General features: G+C 53.7%; 1 protein-coding gene across 1 annotated transcript in view; it reads left to right on the top strand.

The window, feature by feature from the left end:
• Positions 1 to 4,762: 4,762 nt before the first annotated feature.
• The window catches only part of LOC143694702 (uncharacterized), a 33,990-nt gene continuing 16,193 nt past the window's right edge, over positions 4,763 to 22,559 (top strand). The window contains 2 exon segments of the mRNA XM_077182700.1: positions 4,763 to 5,009; positions 15,234 to 15,290. Coding sequence (XP_077038815.1) covers positions 4,763 to 5,009; positions 15,234 to 15,290 — 304 coding nt within the window.

Genomic DNA, 22,559 nt, shown 5'->3' with positions numbered 1-22,559 from the left:
ATGGTTTTAGAGGCACTAAGCTGGGCAGTGAAATGCACCTCAGGCAGCAATTGCATCTCTGGTGTCTGCAAGTGCCTTCATCTCCCTTCCTCCTCCTCAGAACTGAAATTCTGCAAGGACTGAGTGAATATGGGGCTTTGGGAAGGCCCAGTAGTGACAGATTTTGGTGAGATGTGAGTCAGGAGATGGAAGCAGCAGCAGAAGGTGCTGTAATCTTCATCCTTGTGCTCCTCTGCATGCTGATGCAGTGTGAAGGAGGCAGGGATTCCATCAAGAACCTTCTGTAGCTCCTGAGGGAAAAAAACAAGTGGCAAGTTCTTTATTTGGTTAGAGTTTCAGGCTGTGCTGCACCTCAGGGCCAGGCTCTGCCTCTCTCTGCTCCAGCTGGTGCTTCCAAGCTGTCCTCTCTGGTTTTGATTTGCAAACCACCTCTCTGACCAGCTTCCACTTTGCTTTAAAACATTCAGCACCACGTTTGTGGCTGAACGGGTCCCAGAGCTGGGGAGAAGGATTTGAGATGCAATTTGCATCACAGAGTTGTTACAGCGGGGAAAATGTCGCATCCCTCCTGTGCCTGGAGCTGCTCATCTTGTTCTGAACATTGAAAACCTCTTCAGCTTCTCTCATTATACCTAAATTTGATTACTGCTTTGATTTCACACCTCTTCCATGCGGGCTTTTCCTCTCTCCTTGGCTGGAATTGTCAGGCCTGAAAAGAGAAATTTTGTCAAGCCTTGGGACAGTTCCCATTACCTATCCCTGCTCCTAATGCTGCTTTTAATTATCTTGGGAAGCTGAGCAAGAGGGGAAAATGGGAGAAGTTTAGTGAGAGGAAAAGTAAGGCCCAGAGACCAAAGTGTAAATGCAGATTCTGGGTTAGCAGAGTCTGCAGTGTTGTGGGGATCTGGGCCGTGCAAACTGATGTTTTTCTCTGTGAATGGCTGATTCCTTCTGTATCTTCTGAAATTCCTGTGCATTTGGGCTGGTGCTGGAACTGCAGCCACACAAACTCCCCATGGAGCTGTGTGGGACACAGTGGGAATCATTGATTTGCTGCTTTGGATGAAAAGTTGTGAGATGAACCTCAGTGTCAGGGAGGTGGCGCGTTAATGCTGCTGCTGTCAGACAGTGCCCACACACCGTGTCTGGAGACAGCTCAGGAGAAGATGAAGAAAAACCAGGATTAAATCCTGTAGTAAACCCCATAGATTTAGGAAAAGCACCATGGAGGATATGAACAATAGGAATGCTGAAACAGCAAAAGAAAATTCCTGTTTTCCTGTCCTCCACCCCTTAACCTATCTCTGTAACCCTATAAGGCAATGTCATGTTAACCCCTTACCCATTGGTCAAGCTTGGATCCTTTCCAACCCTATAAAAGAAGCATACTGTACCCCATTAGTTGAGAAAGAAGAAGAGCAGAGACCCTTCACGGACCTTCCCAAACAAAGCCATCTCCGTGGAACAGCCTGCGCCTTCTCCTTCTCCTCTCTCTCCGTCTGCTGCAGCCTCAAGCCCAGGGCACCACTACCTAGCAAGCAGAGCTGAAATCCTGAGAGCTTGCAATCACTATAGAGCTGATAATCACCATGCTTGCTAGATGGCAGCCCCGAGGCGTTGGCATGAGCGAGCCAGCTTCGGGCACCCGGTCCCTACCCAGGGACTGAGCTCCTGAGCCCTATTGCTCTGCTTTATGATAATGCCATTAAGAGGCTTTATTAAAGTGGCGTCCCAACGACTTCGGACCCCCCAGAGGCGATATCCGTCGGTTGAGCAACGAAGACCCCCCGGGGTTTTCTGTGATTGCCTGTTCGGGAAGCCGCTCCTTCTGTGAAGGGACTTTTCGTTTTAGAAAATCCTTTCCCCAGGAGGGTCAGTTCAACACTCAAAACTTACATCTGAACGAGAGAAAGTTCCGAGAAGAACTGACGCAGCAGACCCCTCCCACAGATCTTGGACCCCAAGAACTCTAAGTATTAGCTAATATTGCGCGCATAACTTCGGGGCTCCAAAACTTTTTTTTCGTTTTTTTTCTTTTTTTTTTCACGTTTTTTTCTGCTGGAAGGGCTAACCATTAACATGGGTACAATTTTTAGTACTTTAAAACTAAGTAAAACCGAGAGAGATATATTCAACTATTTTAGAAATCTTATCTGCTAACAACTTCTCCTTTTCTAAAGGCAAGCTCTCAAAAACTAACCTTAAAAAATTTGTAACTTGGATTATTTCGCAATACCCTGATACTGATAAGAAAGCAGTCATTGAAAATTCGTTTTGGGATATGATTGGGAACACAATATATATCTCCCAAACAAACCAGGATTTCTCTGTAACTAACTATTTGCCTTTATTCCATATAATAACTAAAACCGTTGAAAGATTTAACAGAGAAAAAATCTTGCAGGGCTTAACAGACACTTCCTCTTCAAATACTAACAAGATCGATAAGGACTCAGAGGAATGTCACTTGCATATCTCACACCACCCCTATGTTCCTAAAGTCCCTCTCGCCTCCGTTACTCCTAAAGCAGAGGTTACGCTGCCCACCCCAGTTCCCCCTCCCACATTCTCCACCCCTGCGGGACCTGCGCTGCCCAACTCCGCGAATCCTATCTTATCTGTAATTCCACACATCCCCCCTACCCCTGGCTCGGCTTCCACCTTGCCTCCGGTCCCGGGGGTCCCTTTTCCTGCCTCTGCCGCCCCCTGCACCCCTGCGTCGGCTCTGTCCCCCTCCGCTGCGTACCCCCCACCCCCGCGCTGGTGTCCCCCACCGTCCCTCCCGTTGCCGCACCCCCCGCCCCCGCTCCCCCTGCCCCGGCTCCGACCGGCCCGGCCCCTCCCGAGGGCTCCCCGAGCCTCACCCCCGCCGCTCCTGAGCCCGTGCCCATCCCCGCCCCCTCCCCCTGCTCCCTGCCTGCCACAGCAGGGGGACCTCACACAAGCGCAGTGCCACCAACCCACCCCGTAACTGCGGCACCCCAGACCGGTCCCACTGCCTGCTCACCCCCACTCCCCCCATGCCCGCACCCCCACCCCGCCCAGCCCCCCTGCCCCCATTACGCATCCCCCCAGCCCCCCGCCCACCCTCAATGCCACCCCAATGGAATCCCAGACACCCCACAAGGCGCTACCCCCCCCACCCAGTCCTGTGCGTGCTGTGCTGCGATCCCAGCTCCATTGGCATCTCCCCCTACCCAGGTCATGCCATGTCTCCCCCCCAGCCATTGAAACCTTTGAAAAACGCTTCTAAACGAAAAAAGTGCAAGTCACTGATAGCAACACCCCCTCAGTCCTCCTCAGAGGACCAGAGCTCTTGCAGTGAATCTGATTCTGATACGATCCACACAGATCCATGGGCTCTTATCAAAGTAGAAGCGACAAAGGCTGGAGACTGGGAGCTGGCACAGAAAATTAATGCTTTCCCAGTAGAATATAAGCAAGGACGGAATGGTGGCGAGTCTGCTATAAAGACGTGGAAAGCTAACTCGAACAAGGAACTAGTGCAATTAAGAAATATAGCCAAAGAACATGGGCGAAGCTCACATATTTTTAGAAATTTCTTAGAAGCCATGTTCTCAGCACATGTCTTACTTCCCCACGATGTAAAAAATATTTCACACTGCCTCCTGTCCCCAGCAGAATATTTGTTATGGGACAGGCATTGGAAAAGACATTTAAAAACATTATCAGATTCATATTCTGCGGATGCTAATAAGACGAATTTTACGGTAGCCCAACTAGCTGGTGAAGGTGACTTACAGAAACCATCAGACCAATTGGAAACTTTGAATAAAGAGGCACTGCAGGACATCGCTCTCGCAGCAAAAACCTCTTTACTTCTTGTGCATGGTGATGAGTCAATGCCAACAATGCATTTTTCTACTATTGAACAAGGGACAGAGGAAAGTTTTATCAAATTTGTGGACAGACTTAGAGATGCTCTGAAGAAACAGATAGAGAGCACAGAGGCAAAGAAGGAACTCTTATGTAAACTTGCCTTGTGTAACTCTAATGAAAAATGCAAAGCCATTTTGAGGTCTCTACCCATGGATACAGACCCCACCATAGAGCAAATGCTGGAATGCTGTACACGCCACATGTCCACTGAAAATACAGTGGCCCAAGCAGTTGCTAAGGGTATTGCTGAAGGAGTTTCTGGGGCATATGCAGTAATAGCTTCTAAAGACCAAGCTAAATGCTATCACTGTGGAGATCTTGGACATTATATAAAGGACTGCCCAGAGAGATCACACCCCCGATACCACCGTAACAATTACCAAAGACCCCAGACTCAGCAGCGCTACCAGCAGCATTCGGGAAACTTCTTGCGCCGTGCGGTTGAGCCCCGGGCGCTGACAACAAATCAAAGGCCACCCAGACCCAACCCCACACCATCCCAGGAGGTTCCGGACCACAAGAAGAGGATCCAACCCACGGGGCAACCCAGATGGGAACCCGCCGTCAACTGGTAACTGCTTTGTCCATTGACTTTAATAATGAGAATGTTCACCGTGTTCCCACAGGCAAATATGGGCCAAAAGGTGGTCCTTCGCATATTTTAATTATAGGTGACTCTCTTAATAGCCCAAAGGAGATCTTCGTTGTTCCAGAAGTGCTGACAGTGCAGCCAGGACAAGAGATTCTTGTCCAGGTATGCTGCATAGACTCACCATTTTTTCTTTCAAAGGGAACTCCAATAGCACAAGCCTTTTTACTCCCAAAGGATCACAGGGAACAGATTCCTCTCAACCCTACAGCTATGTGGGCACAAGCCTACATAGCCTTGGGACCCTCCAAGCCTACCATCAAGTGCGGCCTCACCTGCAAAGGTGAGAAGACCCACCTGCCAGGGATGCTGGACACCGGTGCTGATGTGACCATCATCACCCGCTCAGAATGGCCAGCACACTGGGATCTACAACCTGTTGCAGGCATGGTTTCAGGGATTGGCGGAGCTACAATGTCCATGAGAAGCAAGAACAACATCCTCGTGGAAGGGCCTGAAGGCAAGCTGGCAACCATTCGTCCATTCGTGGTAAGGGCCCCCATCACCCTTTGGGGCAGAGATGTTCTATCCCAGTGGGGAGCTTCCCTCCGTATTCCCACTCAGGATTTCTAATCGGGGCCACTGAGGTAAGCGCGCTGCCAGAAACACCTCGTCTCACCTGGAAAAGTCACAAGCCACTCTGGATTGAACAGTGGCCCCTCAATAAAGCCAAACTGCGCGCCCTAAACACCCTCGTGGAAGAACAGCTCGCAAAAGGCCACATAGTAGAGTCCAATAGCCCTTGGAACTCTCCAGTCTTTGTTCTACCAAAGCCTGGGACAAACAGGTGGAGGCTCCTCCACGACCTTCGCAGAATCAACATGGTCATCGAGGACATGGGCCCCCTCCAGCCTGGCCTGCCCTCCCCATTGATGCTGCCTAGAGACTGGACACTTGCTATCATAGACATTAAGGACTGTTTCTTCAGCATTCCTCTGCACCCTGAGGATGCTCCACGGTTTGCCTTTTCCATTCCCTCTCTTAACAAGGAGGCCCTGCTCAAAAGATATCATTGGCGTTATCTTCCTCAAGGCCTGAAAATCTCGCCCACTATTTGCCAGTGGTACGTGGCTCACATCCTGTCTCCCATTCGGAAATCATTCCCCGATGCTATCATCCATCACTATATGGATGACATCCTGGTGTGTGCTTCAGACAAAGCTTACTTGGACAAAACAGTTAAAAAGACTATTGAAACCATAGAAAAGGCAGGAATGGAGATTCGTGAGGACAAAATCCAGTACACCAAGCCATGGACTTACCTTGGAGTCCAGATCCAGGAAAGAACCATCGTACCTCAGCAGCTCACCATAAATGACGACCCAAAAACCCTCAGGGACTTACACAGCCTTTGCGGATCCATCAACTGGGTACGTCCACTGCTAGGAATTACAACAGAGGACCTTGCTCCCTTGTTCAACCTTCTTCGCGGACCTAAGGACCTGGACTCTCCCTGCACTCTCACAGAAGAAGCCAGAGGTGCCATCACCAAAGTCCAGGAAGCCCTGTCTTCACGCAAAACCCATCGCTTCGAGCCCAGCCTGCCTTTCCAGTTCATCATCCTGGGAAAAGCACCTCGATTCCATGGACTGATTTTTCCAATGGGACTCACAGCTTCGAGACCCTTTGTTGATACTGGAATGGGTCTTTACAAATAGCCAGCCCACAAAGACACTCACCACCTACCAGGAGGTCATAACACATTTAATAAAAAAGGCAAGGACTCACCTTCGCTCTCTTTCAGGTTGTGAGTTTGAATGCATATACTTACCAATAACTCTTACAGACTTTGAGGATTTGATCCAGACCAATGAAAGCTTCCAGTTTGCCCTGGATAGCTACACGGGCCAAACGTCAGTAAGAATCCCAAAACACAAACTTTTTAACCCTGATGTAACCTTCCATTTGATTCCAAAACAAATCCAAAGTAGAAAACCTCTCAAGGCTCTAACCCTCTTTACAGATGGCTCAGGGTCTTCCCACAAGTCGGTGGTTACATGGAGAGACCCCCAAACACAAGATTGGCACTCTGACATACAAATAGTGGAGGGATCTCCACAGAATGCAGAATTAGCAGCTGTTGTCAGAGCCTTTGAAAAGTTTAAAAACGAGCCTTTCAATCTGGTTACAGATTCAGCTTATGTCGCTGGGATAGCGATGAGAGCAGAACATGCTCTTCTCAAAGAGGTCTCTAATCCAAAGTTGTACCAACTACTCTCTAAATTAATATACCTAATCTCCCACAGAAAGCAACCTTACCATATAGTGCATGTGAGGTCACACACAGACCTCCCAGGGTTTGTTGCAGAAGGCAACAGGAAAGCGGATGCATTAGCAATGGCAGCAGAAACTGCTAATGTTCCTAACATCTTTGCCCAGGCAGAGTTGTCACACGTGTTTTTCATCAAAATATACCTGCCCTTATGAGAATGTTTAAGCTCTCAAAGGATCAGGCAAAGGCTATCGTGGCTACATGTCCGAACTGCCAGAACTATCAGATACCATCCATGGGGACAGGAGTCAATCCCCGAGGTCTGAATAGCTGCCAGCTGTGGCAGACAGATGTAACTCACTTTGCACCTTTTGGAAGGTCAAAATACGTGCATGTATTGGTCGACACGTTTTCAGGAGCAGTATTTGCATCATCACATGCAGGAGAAAATACCATGCACACAATAAAACACTTTCTCCTCGCTTTTGCCACCCTGGGTGTACCAAAAGAGATTAAAACAGATAATGGACCAGCCTACACTTCCCGCAAGTTAAAGGAGTTCTTCAATGAATGGGGAATAGCACACAAGACCGGCATACCTGTAAACCCCACAGGACAAGCCATCGTGGAAAGGACACATCAAACCCTCAAAAGAGTCCTCGATCAACAGAACAGAGACACGAGAATCACATCTCCAGTGGAAAGACTTTGCAAGGCTCTCTACGTCATCAACTTCCTGAACTGTACAGCATCAGAGCCTGACCCACCAATACTTCGCCACTTTGCAAATACCACCCAAGCAAAGCTCACTGAGAAACCACCTGTGCTCGTAAAGGACCCTGAAACACACCAAATTTCTGAGCCTCACCAGTTGATTACCTGGGGTAGAGGATATGCGTGCGTGCTACTACCATCCAGTCTGAGGTGGTACCCAGGAAAAAACATAAAGCCATATTTAGGCACTGCAAACACTACTCCTGCAAACGGGGACAAGAACTCTCCTGAGGCAAACACAAGACCACCTCAAAACCAAACCAGCTCTGCCTGGAGACGAAGACGTTGCCAAATACCCACAAACACAAGAACAGACCACCCCATTACAAGACAGCAGACAAAACTGAAAAGCTAAACAACAGTCTGCTGCATCAGGCTATAGATAGCCTTAACACAAAAGTGTTCTCTGAACTATATGTTGTTACACTGTTTTTTTTGTATTTAAAGGAAGAAACAAAAAAAACAAAACAAAAAAACCCTGTTATTCCCCCTCCCTAACCTTTTAAAACCCCTTAACCTTCTACCCACTCCTCCTCCCATAGTGTAGCTTAGAAATTAAAAGAAAAAGGGGGGGAGGAGGGGAAGACAGAAAAGAACAAGGCAGAAAACCCTCTCATCATAAAGATAACAAATTCTGCTTATATTCCCTATCAGAAGCCCTATTCCTGCCCAAAGATGAAAAATATCTCCGTTGCTGCTGTCCTCACTGCTGCCTGGATGTTCTTCACTGTACCGCATGCCTTTGGCTGGATTAGCCCACAGCCCAGCCATAATGTTTGGGTAACCTTAGCAAAAACATTAAAACAGGATAACATGTGCTTGTCCACGGGAAGCATTGATAACCCACTTTCCACATGTCTAGTAGGATTCCCTTTGTAGCAGATGACTGGCCTGTCTATAACTCAGAGATCCTCCGCACCACAGGTAAGAGACCCAATGTGGCTGATACTTGGGACGAGTGGACAAAAATTCTGCCAGATGCTCGAGAGGAACCCCAAGAATTAGATCTGTTGGGGTCCTCCAAGGCCACATACTGCGTCGAAGTTTACTTTAGACGTCCAAAAAACAATTGGCCAGAAATTGACCAGAACAAAAACACATATCAAAAAGAGATATCACCAATTAACAAAGCCTATAATTCTCATGATTGGTGCAATTACACCGCTCGTGTGATTTCTGTGTCCTCTCTCCATCACAAAGTATTACCCAAGGGAATGTTTCTCATCTGTGGTGACAGAGTATGGGCTGGGATCCCCTCCTGACTCCAGGGAGGTCCCTGTACCCTTGGAAAACTTTCTACCCTTACTCCAAACATCACTGTTACATAATTGGAAAAAAGAAAGCAAATCAAAACGACAAAAAAGGTCCTACACTGAATTTGATGAAAATTGTGATCCTAAATTATACGATTGGAACAAACCAAAAAAGATTGCTGTCTCCCTGTTTTTACCCTGGGTAGCTGCAGCTAAAGCCCTCGGTGAAATCAATCACCTTGGGTGCTGGCTCAGTAAACAAGCTAATGCTACATCTGCAGCCTTGAGTGATCTCTTAAAGGAAGAAGAAACCACAAGACAGGCTTCGCTCCAAAATCGAGCAGCAATCGACTTCCTGCTGCTTGCCCATGGACACGGCTGTGAAGACTTCGAAGGGATGTGCTGCTTCAACCTTTCTTCACACTCGGAATCCATCCATGCGAACATCCAGAAACTGAAAGATTTCGTGAAGGACTTGAAAGTAGAAAGAATCCCAGATTGGGTCAAGGAACTTTTCGGGCAATGGGGATTAACAGGATGGGCTGCATCCTTGTTAAGGGAATGTTGTTGATTCTCCTTGTAGTTGTTATTGTGTTAGCTATGTTCTCGTGCCTTGTTCACTGTTTCAAAAGAACTATAACGAACGCCTTTTTTGTAAAAACAGAAAGTGGAGTTGTAGTAAACCCCATAGATTTAGGAAAAGTACCATGGAGGATATGAACAATAGGAATGCTGAAACAGCAAAAGAAAATTCCTGTTTTTCTGTCCTCCACCCCTTAACCTACCTCTGTAACCCTATAAGGCAATGTCATGTTAACCCCTTACCCATTGGTCAAGCTTGGATCCTTTCCAACCCTATAAAAGAAGCATACTGTACCCCATTAGGGGAGAAAGAAGAAGACCAGAGACCTTTCACGGACCTCCCCAAATAAAGCCATCTCCGTGGAACAGCCTGCGCCTTCTCCTTCTCCTCTCTCTCCGTCTGCTGCAGCCTCCAGCCCAGGGCACCACTACCTAGCAAGCAGAGCTGAAATCCTGAGAGCTTGCAATCACTATAGAGCTGATAATCACCATGCTTGCTAGATGGCAGCCCCGCGGCGTTGGCATGAGCGAGCGAGCTTTGGGCACCCGGTCCCTACCCAGGGACTGAGCTCCTGAGCCCTATTGCTCTGCTTTATGATAAGGCCAAATAAGAGGCTTTATTATTTGGAGACCTCATCTATGGGTGGATGGACCACTAGGATTTCCCAGTTGCTGGGAATGGTTCTCCAGGTGCCTGGTGTAAAACAGGGCTCCCCAGCAAGTGCAGATCTGCAAGATGATAAACAATTGTCTTGCTTTGAAGAGAGAGGCGTCTGCTAATGAAGGCAGAAGGCTTCTCTGAAATGGAAAATGGAAATCCTCTCCCTTCAAATGATTCTAATTTAGAAATTCAAATGCTCTCAGTGAAAGATATGGGGATAGGAATGAGCCCGCCGAGCCGGGCAGTTTGCTGATGCTCTGAGCCCTTCCTAAAGATCCTGTGGGGTTGCCTTAGACACCTGCTGCCAGGGATTCCTTCCAGCCTGGGCCACTTGGGCTGGGCTGGGGGCAGCCCCAGGGCAGGCGGCAGTGTGTGCAAGGGCCCTGGCTGGCACGCTGCAGCACGGTCACCGTGCCATGGAACGGAACCCGGTGACCAAGGCCCCTTTGTGACACGTAGGAAATAGAAGCTTGCTGGGGAGCTGGGAGCACGCAACGGGGCAGAACAGGACAGAGCGGTGCCGTGAGTAGCCCTCGCACAGCACGCTCGTTCCCGTCTGACCCGCAGCCTTTGCGAAGCCTTATTCCTGCAGCTGAGCTCGAGGCCAGGCCACAGGACTTGGTGACGCGTGGCCTTGCTGAGACTTCTCTTCTGCAGGTGCTCTCGAGGGCAGGGCGTGGGACTTGGTGCCCCAGAGGCATCTCCCATCCCTGCCACCAGCGCCCTCAAGGCCCGACCACAATCGTTGTCAGGAGACTTCCTGTCCTTGTGGCAGGAGCCCTGGAGACCAGAGTGCAGGACTTGCTGTCCTGTAGCCTTGCCGAGGCTTCTGTCTTGAAGGTGCCTTCCAGGCACAACTGCAGGACTTGCTGACTCGGAGCTTTTCTGAGGCATCTCTCCTGCAAGTAGCCACAAATCCAGGCACTAACATGGAGCAGAGACCCCCGAGAGCGCCCAAGGTGGCCTGGGGGAAAGAGGAGGAAGAAGGCCCTGCAGCTGCCCCAGCACAGGAGACCAAAGAGGTGCTGCCAATTGAGCTGCCGCAAGAGGGTGAGTGGTAGAACTGGGCCACAGGCTTGGTGCCTGCAGCCAGCTTGGCGCCTTTGCATCCCATCCCATCCCATCCCATCCCCTGGGGAAATGCCCATGGACAGGACAGAAAAGGGGCCGGGGCCCCGCAGGGGCTGTGCTCCATCCCCTGGGCCATCCCGGGGCTCTCCCTGCCTGGGCAGTGCAGGGCTGGGCCGTGTTCTCCGGCCTCTCCCGCAGCCCCTCAGCTCTGCCTGCGCTCGCTCTTTGCCAGGTGCAGCCCTGGAGCGCACACAAGAGCAGGAGCCCGCCCGTGGCCTCTTCCGCAGAACAGCGCAGGTACCTGCAGCCATCCCCACCTGGGCTGGGCCTGCTGGCACCGCGCTTGGAGCATTGCCTGCAACATGCCTGGCTTCTTGCCCTTCTCCTACAGCTGGTTTGCAAATTCATCAAGAAAATTCAGGCGGAAGAGACCAGCACCATGGGCACTGGGCTCAGAGCCTATTCGCACATCTTTAAAACCAAGACCAGTGCTGCTCTGCTGGATATGCTCGTAGAGGAAGGCTTTTCCAACCCAAAGCAAGTAAGCAGCCTGTGGCCAGGCTTGATCCTGCCAGGAATTGCTTGCTCGCCCAAGCCATGCCTGCTGCTCACTGGAACTCTTGGAGGCCATGGCAGCGTGGTGGCAAGGGAAGCACTTGTCTGGAGAAGCTGGGGACATTCCTCCTTCTGGCAGCTTTCCAAGTCTCCCCATGCCTTCTCCAGGTGCCCGCCATGGTCAGATACATCCACCAGTGGCTCCTGGCCAATCAGTTTGCTGAGCACAGGCTGAACAGGAGCCTGCTGGATCTGACAGAAGCACAGCCTGCTGACGTAGTCGTGACGCTCCTGCGTGTGGCCCCGTCCTGTGACAGGTATGGGGCCCATGTGCCCAGAGGGGCTCAGGGCTCCCCAGCCCATCAACCTGTACAGCCTGGCCCAGGTTGTACAGGTTGTAGCCTGGCCTGAGCAACAGAGAGTTCCAGGGCCCTCTGGCTGCTCCCTTTGCCAGCCCTGGCACGTCAGCCCCTGAGCCTGCTGCCATGCTCCCTCGCTGCCCCTCAGGGGCCTGTCCCCACAGGCCTGGGCTGCCTGGCTGCTGCTGGCCAGTGGCATTGGGCAGAGGCAGAGCTGGCAGCCAGCTCAGCTCCCCACTGCTGCCCAGGCCCCACTGCTGTGTCTGAGACCTCCCTGAGACAGAGCTTTAACCCCACAGAGCTGCTTTCACCATGTGGAAGAGCATCATGTGCTCGCCCAGGACTGCAGAGCCGGCGCTGCTGATACTCCTGCACGTGCTGGGGAGCTGGCCCAAGCACAGCACGTGCACCGCCAATGGGGACAAAACGGGTGTCTTTGTCCTGGCTGTGAGTTTCTCTAACTGGCCTTTGCTGGCCCCAAGGCCGCCTCTCCATCCCCCTTCCCCCACTGGATCTCCCTGCCGCAGGCGCTGGCCTGAAACCTGGCCCAGGGGCAGCTCCAGGCCCAGCAGGCCCCGTGCTCCCGCTGCGTCTCTCTGGGCCTCTCCCTGCCACGCTCGGGCCCTGCCACACGGACGCCTGGGAACTGAGCGCTGTCTCTGGGGGCTTTGTCCTTTGCAGGCAACCGTGGTGATGTGGAAGATCCTCCAGGTGCCCTGTGTCCCACATATGGTGACGGTGCATTTCCCCCGCCTCTTTGTGCATCTGCTCTCCCAAGTGTTCTTCAGCACTCTGGATATGCCAGAGGAGGTCGATGCCTTCTGGAAGGGGATATGCCAGGAGGAATACGGCCTTGCCACCAGCCCCAACAGGTGCTCCATCCCACTCCTCCTGTCCCTGCCATGTCCCTGGCCAGGAGCCAGTGCTCCCAGCATGACCTGGCCTTTGCTGTGCACGCAGGTTTGCAGTGCAGACCCTGAAGTCCCTGCTCTGCCGAATGCAGCACGAGGATGTGGTGGTGGCAATGGAAAGCCATTGTGGCTGGGACACGCTGCTATGTGCTGACACCCACCACTATGCCGTGGCTCTGCTGGCCAGGTGAGAGCCCCTTCTCCCCACAGCCTCTGAAATGTGTGCCCAGGGAGCTCCACAGAGTCCCCGAGTCGTGGGCCAGAGGGCCTTGTCACCGAGGGATGGCCAAGCAGACTGGAAAAGGCTGGCAGAGGAGGGTGCCCAGAAGAGCTGCCTCCCAAATAGCCCAGGGCCTCTTGCAGGATGCTGGGGAAAGAGCAGAGCTCTGGGAGTCAGTCCTGGCAGAGCTTTGTCCCCCTGGCCCACAGCCTTGGCTCCTTTTTCTCCTGCCAGGGAGATGTGCTGTGTCTCCGTCCCCTTGTGCTCCCGGATCGCTCGCTACCTGCTCCGGCTGCTCAGCACACAGGAGCCACGCTGGCAGCTGCCCGCCCTGGCCTTCCTTGTGGAGGTGAGCCTGATGGCCAGCGCTGCCTGGCTGAGCTGCCTCCCAGCTCTCTGCCCTCTCGCAGCCGCCGCTGCCTGGGACGGTGCCCGTGCCCTGTGCTGCTGCCTGGGCCCAGCCCTGTGCGGCTCCGGGCTCCTGCCGGCCGGCTCCCCTGTCACTGCCCTGTGCCTTTCAGGTCCTCCCGTTCCTGGACTTGAGTGAACGTGGTGCTAAAAGAGTCCTGCAAATCTTGTCAAGGCAGCTGCAGAGCCAGTGCAGAGAGAGGCGTCGCCTGGCGCTCAGGGCCCTTCTTGAGCTCATTGAGGAGCCCTTCATGGTGAGAAGGGGGCAGGGGCTGAGGCTGAGCTGGGCAATGCAGTCGCTTGGGCTTGGCAGGGCTTTGGGTGCTGGGGCAGCTGCTCCCAGCTCTCCTGCCTCCCAGTTCAGCTGCTCCAGTGCTTGGCGACAGGCCTTTGGCCTCTGGGCCCTGTGGCAGCAGGATGGCATTTCACAAACTTGTCTTCCGCACAGACCAAAAAAATGTGGAGCCTGACTGAAAGTCTTGTGCACTTCCTGTGGGATGCAGATGGAGAGATAGTTTTCATGACAGTCATGCTACTCAGCTTTATCATCTTGGACAATGATACGCTGATGCCCGGCCCCATCACACTGCAGCTGCTTGAGGCGCTCCTGCCACTCTTTGACCACGTAAGGCTCACTGCCCCCAGCCACGCCCACTGGCTGCTGCCTGCACACTGTGTCCTGTGCATTTGCAGGCCTGCGCCAAGCTGAGCCCCGTGCAGCCGCAATGCTGAGGTCTTGTCTTCTTGCTTCCATCCAGAACAATTGGCAGGTTCAGCTGATCTCCATCCTGCTCTTCCAAACGTTGGTGACTCTTCCACAGGAAAGGGAAAAAAAGGCCCTGAAGACACCCCTGCGCCAGAGCCTGCTGCCCCTCTTCTTCCACTGCCATGATGGCAATCGGCTTGTGGCACAGGTGAGGACTCGTGGGCTGCTGCTATCTCCCTGGCAGGGGGCTCGGCTGCCTCCTGGCCTGGCGCCTGCCGGGCTGCAGCCTCCTGCAGGCCATGGCACAGGGACGCAGCTCCTGCACCCTGGGCTGTGGGGCCATCTCCGCGTCTCTGCTGCTCTCCAGGCTTCTGGGAAAATGCTGCTTTGTGTGGCCAAGTTCCTGAAGAGGAGGGATCTTGAAAGACTGGTGAAGAGCCAGAATCTGTGGAAGTTCAGCGAGTGCCTGGTAAGGAGGGCCTGCAAGCCCCAGCCTCAGCCCAGAGAAGCCCCCTGAGGGCGGTGCAGGCAGCGCCCGGCCCAGGGGCTGAGCCCGCGCCAACCCTTCCCTCCTGCCGCTCTCTGCAGCTGGCAGAGGACAGGAGCAGAGCGGCCGAGCACCTGCGCCGGGCCCTGCGCTACCTGCGGAGCCCACAGGAGCCCCTGCGAGAGGCGGCCGTCAGGTTCATGGGTGAGCCACGAGCCCGGGCTCCCTCCCCGGCCCGGCCCGCCGCAGCTCGGCCCCAGCCCCGCCTGCTGCCCCGGCAGCGCCAGCCGGGCCCGGCGCCGTGGAGCCCCGCCTGGCCTGGGCATTGCTGCTGCCGCCCTCTGGCAGCTATGCCCTCGGGCGGCAGCGTGCGGCAAGGGCCGGGCTGAGCCCTGCCGGGCCAGCAGCCCGTGTGGCCACAGCGCCGGCAGCGCCGCTGGCAGGGAGCTGTGCCGCTGGCGCCCTGACAGGCTCTGTGTTCACAGGCATGGCTGGGCGGCACCTGCGGGGGAAGAAGGAAGAGCTCCGGCTCCTCTGCAGCGGTGAGTGAGGCCAGTGGGGGCTGCCGGGGGAGCTGCAAGCCCTGCCCCAGCTGCCGAGGGCTCTGCTCCCTGTGCGCACCAGGGGTGGCGTGGGCAGAGCACACCGAGATTTCAGGGCCACCTGGGGGATTCGTGGCCAGCAGCTTCGGGCTGCTCCCCTTGCTCCCTGCTCCCTCCTGCCCATGGCTAGAGCCGGCTGCCATGACCCTGCCAGGGGGCTCTCCTCGGCTCCCCGCAGATGCGGCATCTGACCATGACTCTGTCCCTCTCTCTTTCAGCCCTTCAGCACCTGACAGAGGACACCAGCAGTGCCGTGTCAGACGTGGCACTTGCAACATTGGATGTCCTCCAGGCACTGCAGAGTGAGCCATATTCCATCTTCCAGAGGCTGCAAGATCAGCTCCGCAGGGCATGGAGGACTCGGCCTCGTCTCTCCAGGCTCGGCTGGCTGCGCTGCTGCAGCTCTGCAGAGAGCTGATGCCAGAGGGTCTGTCTGCTGGGACCACCTGAGCCAGGGGGAATTTTCTATTTCTTTCAGATTGTTCTTTTCTTCTTTTTGGTTTTTCTTTAGTATATCAATATAGAGTTTGTTACAATACACAGACTCCCAGGAGCTTTCTTTTGCTACCCAGGCTCTGCAGGGCTTAGGGGAAGAGGGGGACAAGGGTGCCTGGGCTGGGCCAGCTGCCCAGGCGTGCAGTGTTGCAGGGAAAATGGCCAGAAGCCCCTTGGCCTTTGATGGTTCTGTGGAAGCTTTTGTGCTGGTGACAGAGCGGCTGGGCAGGGGCCGGAGCTGCGGGGATCCCTGCCAGAGCGGTGCCTGGAGATGGCCACAAGCCCTGTGCCAGGCAGGAAGCACCCTCTGTGTCCTCCTGCCCGTCTGCTGCTGGCTGCCTTGCTGAGGGCTCCCGGCTGCCTCTGGATGGGGCTGCTCTGGAGCTGCTGTGGGGCTGCGGCGCTGCTGCCGGGCAGCTTGGCCGGGCTGGGGCAGGGCCTGAGGGGCTGGGGCCATGAAGGGATGAGGGACTGGGAAGCCCTGACAGGACACGGCAGTGGGAAGGCACAAGGGGGATGTGTGAAGGAGTGGGTGGCTGTACCGTTGGCTGGTGGGGAATTGGGTTGGAGACAGAGAGAGCACTCACCCCGATGTTCATGTGGCAAACAGAGAGCGTTTATTCTCAAGCCCTTCCTTCTAAAGGGCCTTTGACAAACCCCGCCTGGATAATTTCATTGCTCTGATCTCTATGCCTTGTCAGATTCTGGCCAGTGAAATGCTGCAGCCCTGGGTGAGATGTGACTGGGCGAGGCCCCTGGCAGTCAAACCAGGGCTGGTCCATTCACACAGCACGAGCCAGCGTGCACTGTGACACACGGCAACAGAGTGCAAGGCACAGCTCCGGGTGCTCCACAGGAACCTCAGCTCTGGGAGCGCTGTCTGCCCCAAGCTCCAGGGGCTGCAGTGCGAGCCCGGCTGGGCTCTGCCCTGGGGCCATCCTGCAGGGACAGCTGGACACAGGGAGCATTCCCTTGCCACAAACAGCCAAGCCAGGGCTGCAGGGCAGCTGCTGCAGCCCCGACTGCACTGTTGTGTGCTGTGCTCTGGGGCTGGGGTTCCCCTCCCAGGGCACTGGGCTGGTGTGCCACAGGAGACAGAGAAGCTTCAGCTTCAGCCTAACTGAGGTGGGTGCGTGGGCTGGGAAGAGTGGGGAGGCTCAAGGGGATTCACAGAGCTCATCCTGCTGCAAGGACAAGGAAAAAGGAGAGGGAGCTCAGCAGTGAGGAGAGCTGAGGGCTGGAGAGTGGCTCTGAATGACACTAAAATCCCACTGGACCTCTGAGACATTGCTGCTCCTCAGCCAGTCACAAGATGAGTCCCTAAGCTTGGGGCTCTGCCTTCCTCATGGTGAGGGGCACCAAGGAAGGCAACAGGGTGATGGAGACTGCAATGGGCTGGGAACTCACTGGGGGAAAAGAGGGAGCAGTTGGGAAGTAAAAGGCAGGTGGGGGAGAGAACTGTTCAGAGAAGGGCTGAGCTACAACTTGAGCAAGCTGAAAAATGTCATTTGGGGTCATCCCAGATTGATTTCATTTCAGAAGTTACTGAACAAGTTTAGTTTTTGGGGCGTGTCATGTTTTCCCTTGGAAGTATACACTCTGCAAACTTGGGCTGTGCTGCCAAAATGCTCAAGCAAGTCTGTGCTGCAGGTCACACCATTTCTTCTTTGGCTGATTCTGGCCCGGTGCTGAGCTCCAGCAGAGCCCTGGCAGAGCCCAGAGCAGCCTCAGCAGCCGCAGAGCCCGGCTGCAAGGAGAGAAAGCAGAAAGTGCCCGTCAGCTGAGGGCTCCTGTGCCCTTGTGCCAAGGCCTGCGGTGCCCGGGCCATGCTGGCTGTGCCCAGAGCTGTGCCCAGAGCTGCCCATCCCTGCTGCCTTTGGCAGCAGAGCAGGAGGGCAGCACATGTGCCCAGCCTGCAGCCAGCCACGGCACATCCAGCCCTCAGCAGCTGCCCAGAGCAGGATGCTCCTGTGCTCGCTGCCATCTCCCAAAAGCTCTGATCCCACCCTGCCAAGCACACAGGGACCCACCTCACGCCAGCCACGGCTGCAGGAAAAGCTGCTCCCAAACCATGTCCTCAGCCTTCTCCAAGGCCACCGCCCATTCACACCACAGCTGCCCCCAAGCACTTCCCCATCCACACTGGACCACCTAGAACGCTTCCTCTGGAAAAACAAACAAAAATTATTGAAAATAGATTACAGACAAAAGGGGGAAACAAGGTCAAAAATCTTATCTCTATCAGGGCCTTGAGGAAGGCCCAACCCCTGCATGCCAGGGAAAAACCCACCCACGGGTGAGGGAGGCCCAGGCTTTCTCCCTTCCCCCCTGCACTGCCCCCCAAAATCACGGTGATCCCAAAGCAAACAAGGGCAGTGCAGCAGCCCAGCCCTTCCTTGCCTGCAGAGCAAAGCAGCCCCTGCACAGGTTCTGGAGTCCCACCTCTGCTCCCACCATGGGGCTTTGTTTGTGTCAGGCTGGCTGCCCCAGCCCCAGCCCCAGCCCCAGCCCAGGCCACGGTGGCTGCTGGGGGCTGTTGGCAGGGCCAGGAACCCACTCCCATTTGTACCCACCCCAGCCCATCCCCACAGCCCTGCCAAAAAGCAGCTGGGCAGCGACTGAAGGATGAGCTGCATCTGCCCCAGCAAAGGGGGAACCTTTGCTTCCCGGCCAGGTTGTGCAATGCCCAAATCTGGGAGCATCGCCCTGTGCGTGGACTCATCTGCAAATTCCCTGTGGAGCCTGGCTTTGAAGAAGGTGCCCCAATCAAAGTCCAGCATCTTCAGCTGGCCAGTAGCCAGGTCCAGGAAGAGCTTGTCATCCTTGATGTCATCCTCCCTTTCTCCAGCAGCAGCATTCCCACCCGGTACAGCTTCTCCAGGGGCTCCTTCTCCTTCCCTGGGGGGACACCAGGCTCTCAGGGTCTTCCCAGGGCCCCAGCTGTCAGGAAACCAGGACAACCAAAACCAGCTCAGAGGGCAGCCACCAGTGATGGGCAGAGCAGCTCAGCTCCAGCACAAGGGCTGCGTGTTCCCGTCTGATGAGCCCTGGGCAGTGACACAGGCAGGACAAAAAAGTCTGGGTTCCTTTGCTACTCATTGCCAAGGCATGTGTGGAGCTGCAACTTACCAGGGCCCTGTATCCAAGTGTGCCTGTGGCTCTCTCCCTTCTTCTATGGCAGAGGAATATCCTGCATCCAAGGATGACAGAACAGCTCTTCTAATGAGGGCCTTTCCAAGTCCAGCATGGATAAACACTGCCTGATCAGATCTTGGCACTCTGGGGAGAGAAACCAGAAACCACCGGGCAGCTGGAGAAGGGTCCTGTTGGATTTGCCCCACTATTGCCATGCCCAGGCCTTGCTGGATGCGCTCAGAGCTGGGCCTAAACTTTCCCATCAATTCCCTGTTTTGGAGGAGAGCAGGAGAGCAGGACATGTGCCACCTCCTCAGCAGCTGCCAGAGCGGGATGCTCACGAGCCCGCTGCTGGCTCCCAGCACTGGGATTCCCCCCGTGCGCAGAGAAGAGGATCCACCTTGAGAGAGCCCTTGTGGCAGTGGGAGCTGGCCCCAGCTGAGGTTCCGGCCCCTCCTGAAAGGGTGCTCCCTGCAGACCATCTGGTGCAGCAGGATGCCCAGGGACCAGATCGTTGCTGCCTCGCCATGGTACCAGCCAAAGTGGGTCCATTCCGGGGGGCTGTATGACCGTGTTTCTATGGAATACAGATGGAGTTCAGCAGGGGGATGCTGCTGCTCCCAGAGCCTGGCCCCAGCATCCCTGGGTGTGTGGGGGCTGCATCAGTGGCACACGGGGTGACCACTGCCCTCTCGCCAGCACCTGGGACTTGTGTTGACTTAGGCTTGGAAAAGAAGCCACTGGTGTTAGAAGAGGGCTGTGGAAACCCTGGCAAGGCCCAACCATGACAAGGAAGAACCCACTCACTGCTGGTGAAAAACCATGCTGTTATGAATTTGAACGAGGCCAGATTTTGAGAAGGAAACAGGCTCTCGTTTCTCAAAACAAACTACAGACAACAGGGAGTTTGAGATAAGCCCAAACTCCCATGCAACAACCCAAAGATAATGATGTGTCCCAAACACACTGGGTTCTCCCCCATATAGTACATCCCCCAGAAGGAGAAGAACCCCAACCCAATCGAAACCCTCATTTTATAACCCCTCTCAGGTCCAGGATTGGTGGGGTTTGGATCCGCACGTTGATTGGTCATTTTCCGGTGTTCTCATTGGTCCTTATCAATATTCATTCTGGACCAATCATTTTCTCAGGGCATCGAATGATTGGTCAAGTCCCCTGTCCAATCACCTCCCGCCCCCCTTTGACTATCACCCCCACCAAACCCTGGACCTCCCCTCCCCAGGACCCACAACAGACACCCATCAACTCACCCCAAAACAACAATTCCCAACCCAGCCCCAATTCAACACAAATTGGATGTAATAAGTAGCAATACGTTTGTTCATTAATTAAATCATTGGCTAAATAATTATACAATATAAAAGCAATAACTAAATAGCTAATACCGCTTGATTCTTAAATGTGCAGGCACACGTTTGCTTGGCTTGCAGGAATCGTATAGTGCTTTGGGAATTCCATGGTAAAGATATACCTTATAAGGGAAAGTTCACCCAGTGGTCACAGAGGAAGGCTGTAACAACAATCCTTAAAATCGCAAGAATTGCTTAGGCTTGCAGGAATCGTATAGTGTTCTGAAAATTCCACTGTATAGGTATGCCTTATAAGGGAAAGTTCACTCAGCGGTTAAAGAGGAAGACTCGGAGCCTTCATCCCACGACCACCAGAAGGCAGAAAAAGACCCCCTAGCAACTGAACGAGCAAGCGCAAAAGACAGACCACATCATCCCTGGACCCGGGAGAAAAAGGCAATAAAAGGTGGACTGTGGGGATAGGAACAGTGTGAGCCTAGAGGAGCGGAGACTCCCGGCCGCCCAGCGCTGAACTTTGCTTATTCTTGCTTGCATAATAATAAAAATAATTATATGATCCTTAAATCCACTGGACTCATTTATCACAATTTGGTGCCGTGACTCGGATCCAGAAAACGGGGTTGGTTTGAGAATCCTGGGGGGGCGCCCCACCACCTGGTGGCCCTGGCCTTCTCACCCGACCCCTAATCTGGACTGACGAACCTAAATTCGGGAATAAGCAAGGAAAACACCGGTAACCCTGTAAACTTTGTGCATGAAGATCCGAGCGACGACGCAGGAAGCGTGAGTATACGAGGTGAACCGCTCGGTTGGGGTTGGGATCCCAGGGCACGGTGAATGAGACATCCACCTGCGGACAATGTGAGAGGGACCCTCTAGTAGTGCGGTTCTCGTAGCCTGCAAGGGAGCGAGCCACGACCGAGGGGTTTTGTGTGTGTCTGTGTGTGTGGAGGTGCCTTGGAAGATGGGGCAGAAGAAAAGCAAGCCTTCTGATCCCATGGGGGAGGGTCCCCAGTTACCCCCAATACCTAAGGAAAGTCCATTAGGATTAATGATTAAGTATTGGGATGACTTTCCCTCCAGAAAGGGGAAGGATAAGGCAAAAATGATAAATTATTGCATGGTAGCGTGGGGAGGTAAGAATCTGGATTCAGGAAGTATATACTGGCCCATTTTCAGATCCTTTGAGGATTGGGTCTGTCAAGCCCTGAACATTTATGTGAATTCTAAAGAGCCAGTGAACCCGGAGGAGAGTGCATATGCTAAATTATGGCTAGTAGGAAGTAATGAGCAAACAGCTAGGCTGTTCCCCCTTAAGGGAAGTCAAGGGGAGGAAGACAAAAAGAAAAAGTCTCGACTGGAGGAATATGTTCCTATTTATCCTCCCCCGTATATACCACCAGCTCCCCCTGAACCCCCCCTAAATGCATTCCCGGCATCGGCCCCTAATAGACAGCAGGTCATGGACTCCCTGGATTGCAGAAGGCGTACTCAGAGTCAGATGAGTACAGTAATTGAGGAAGGAGAGAGCAGTGGGTTGTTCCCTCTCAGAGAAATAGCATTAGGAGGACCTCAAGCTGGGATGGGGTTTGTCACTGTCCCCTTCAACTCAGGAGATGTCCATGAGTTTAAGAAAGAGATGGAAAAATTATTAGGAGACCCCATAGGAGTAGCAGAAAGAGTGGATCAGTTCCTAGGGCCGAACATATATACTTGGGTAGAGATGCAATCCATTCTAGGAATCCTATTTACAACAGAGGAGAGAGGGATGATTAGAAGGGCAGGAATGAGGATTTGGGACACCCAACATGTTCAAGGTCCCGCGGCTGATGTGAAATGGCCCTTGCAAAATCCCAACTGGAACAATCAGGACCCCAACCATCGTGGTCATATGCAGGACTTAAGAACCATCATAATCCCGGGCATACGAGAGGCTGTGCCCCGGGGACAAAATAGAAGCAAGGCATTCAAAGAGTGCCAAGCAAAAGATGAGACCCCCACTGAATGGTTGGAAAGATTAAGGAAGAGTTTTCAGTTATACTCAGGGGTGGACCCAGAGACGCCAATGGGGCAAGCACTCCTTAAAACACAGTTTGTAGCCAAATCATGGGAGGATGTTCGAAAGAAATTAGAAAAGTTAGAGGATTGGCAGGACAGAGGACTTGATGAATTGCTCAGGGAGGCTCAGAAGGTATATGTTAGACGGGAGGATGAGGCACACAAAAGACAAGTTCGGATGATGGTGGCG

Source organism: Agelaius phoeniceus, chromosome 8 (genome assembly GCF_051311805.1).
Source record: "Agelaius phoeniceus isolate bAgePho1 chromosome 8, bAgePho1.hap1, whole genome shotgun sequence".
In the NCBI taxonomy this organism is placed as follows: Eukaryota; Metazoa; Chordata; class Aves; order Passeriformes; family Icteridae; genus Agelaius; species Agelaius phoeniceus.
The sequence above is the reverse complement of the archived record's forward strand: the minus strand, read 5'-3'. Positions and strand labels throughout refer to the sequence as shown.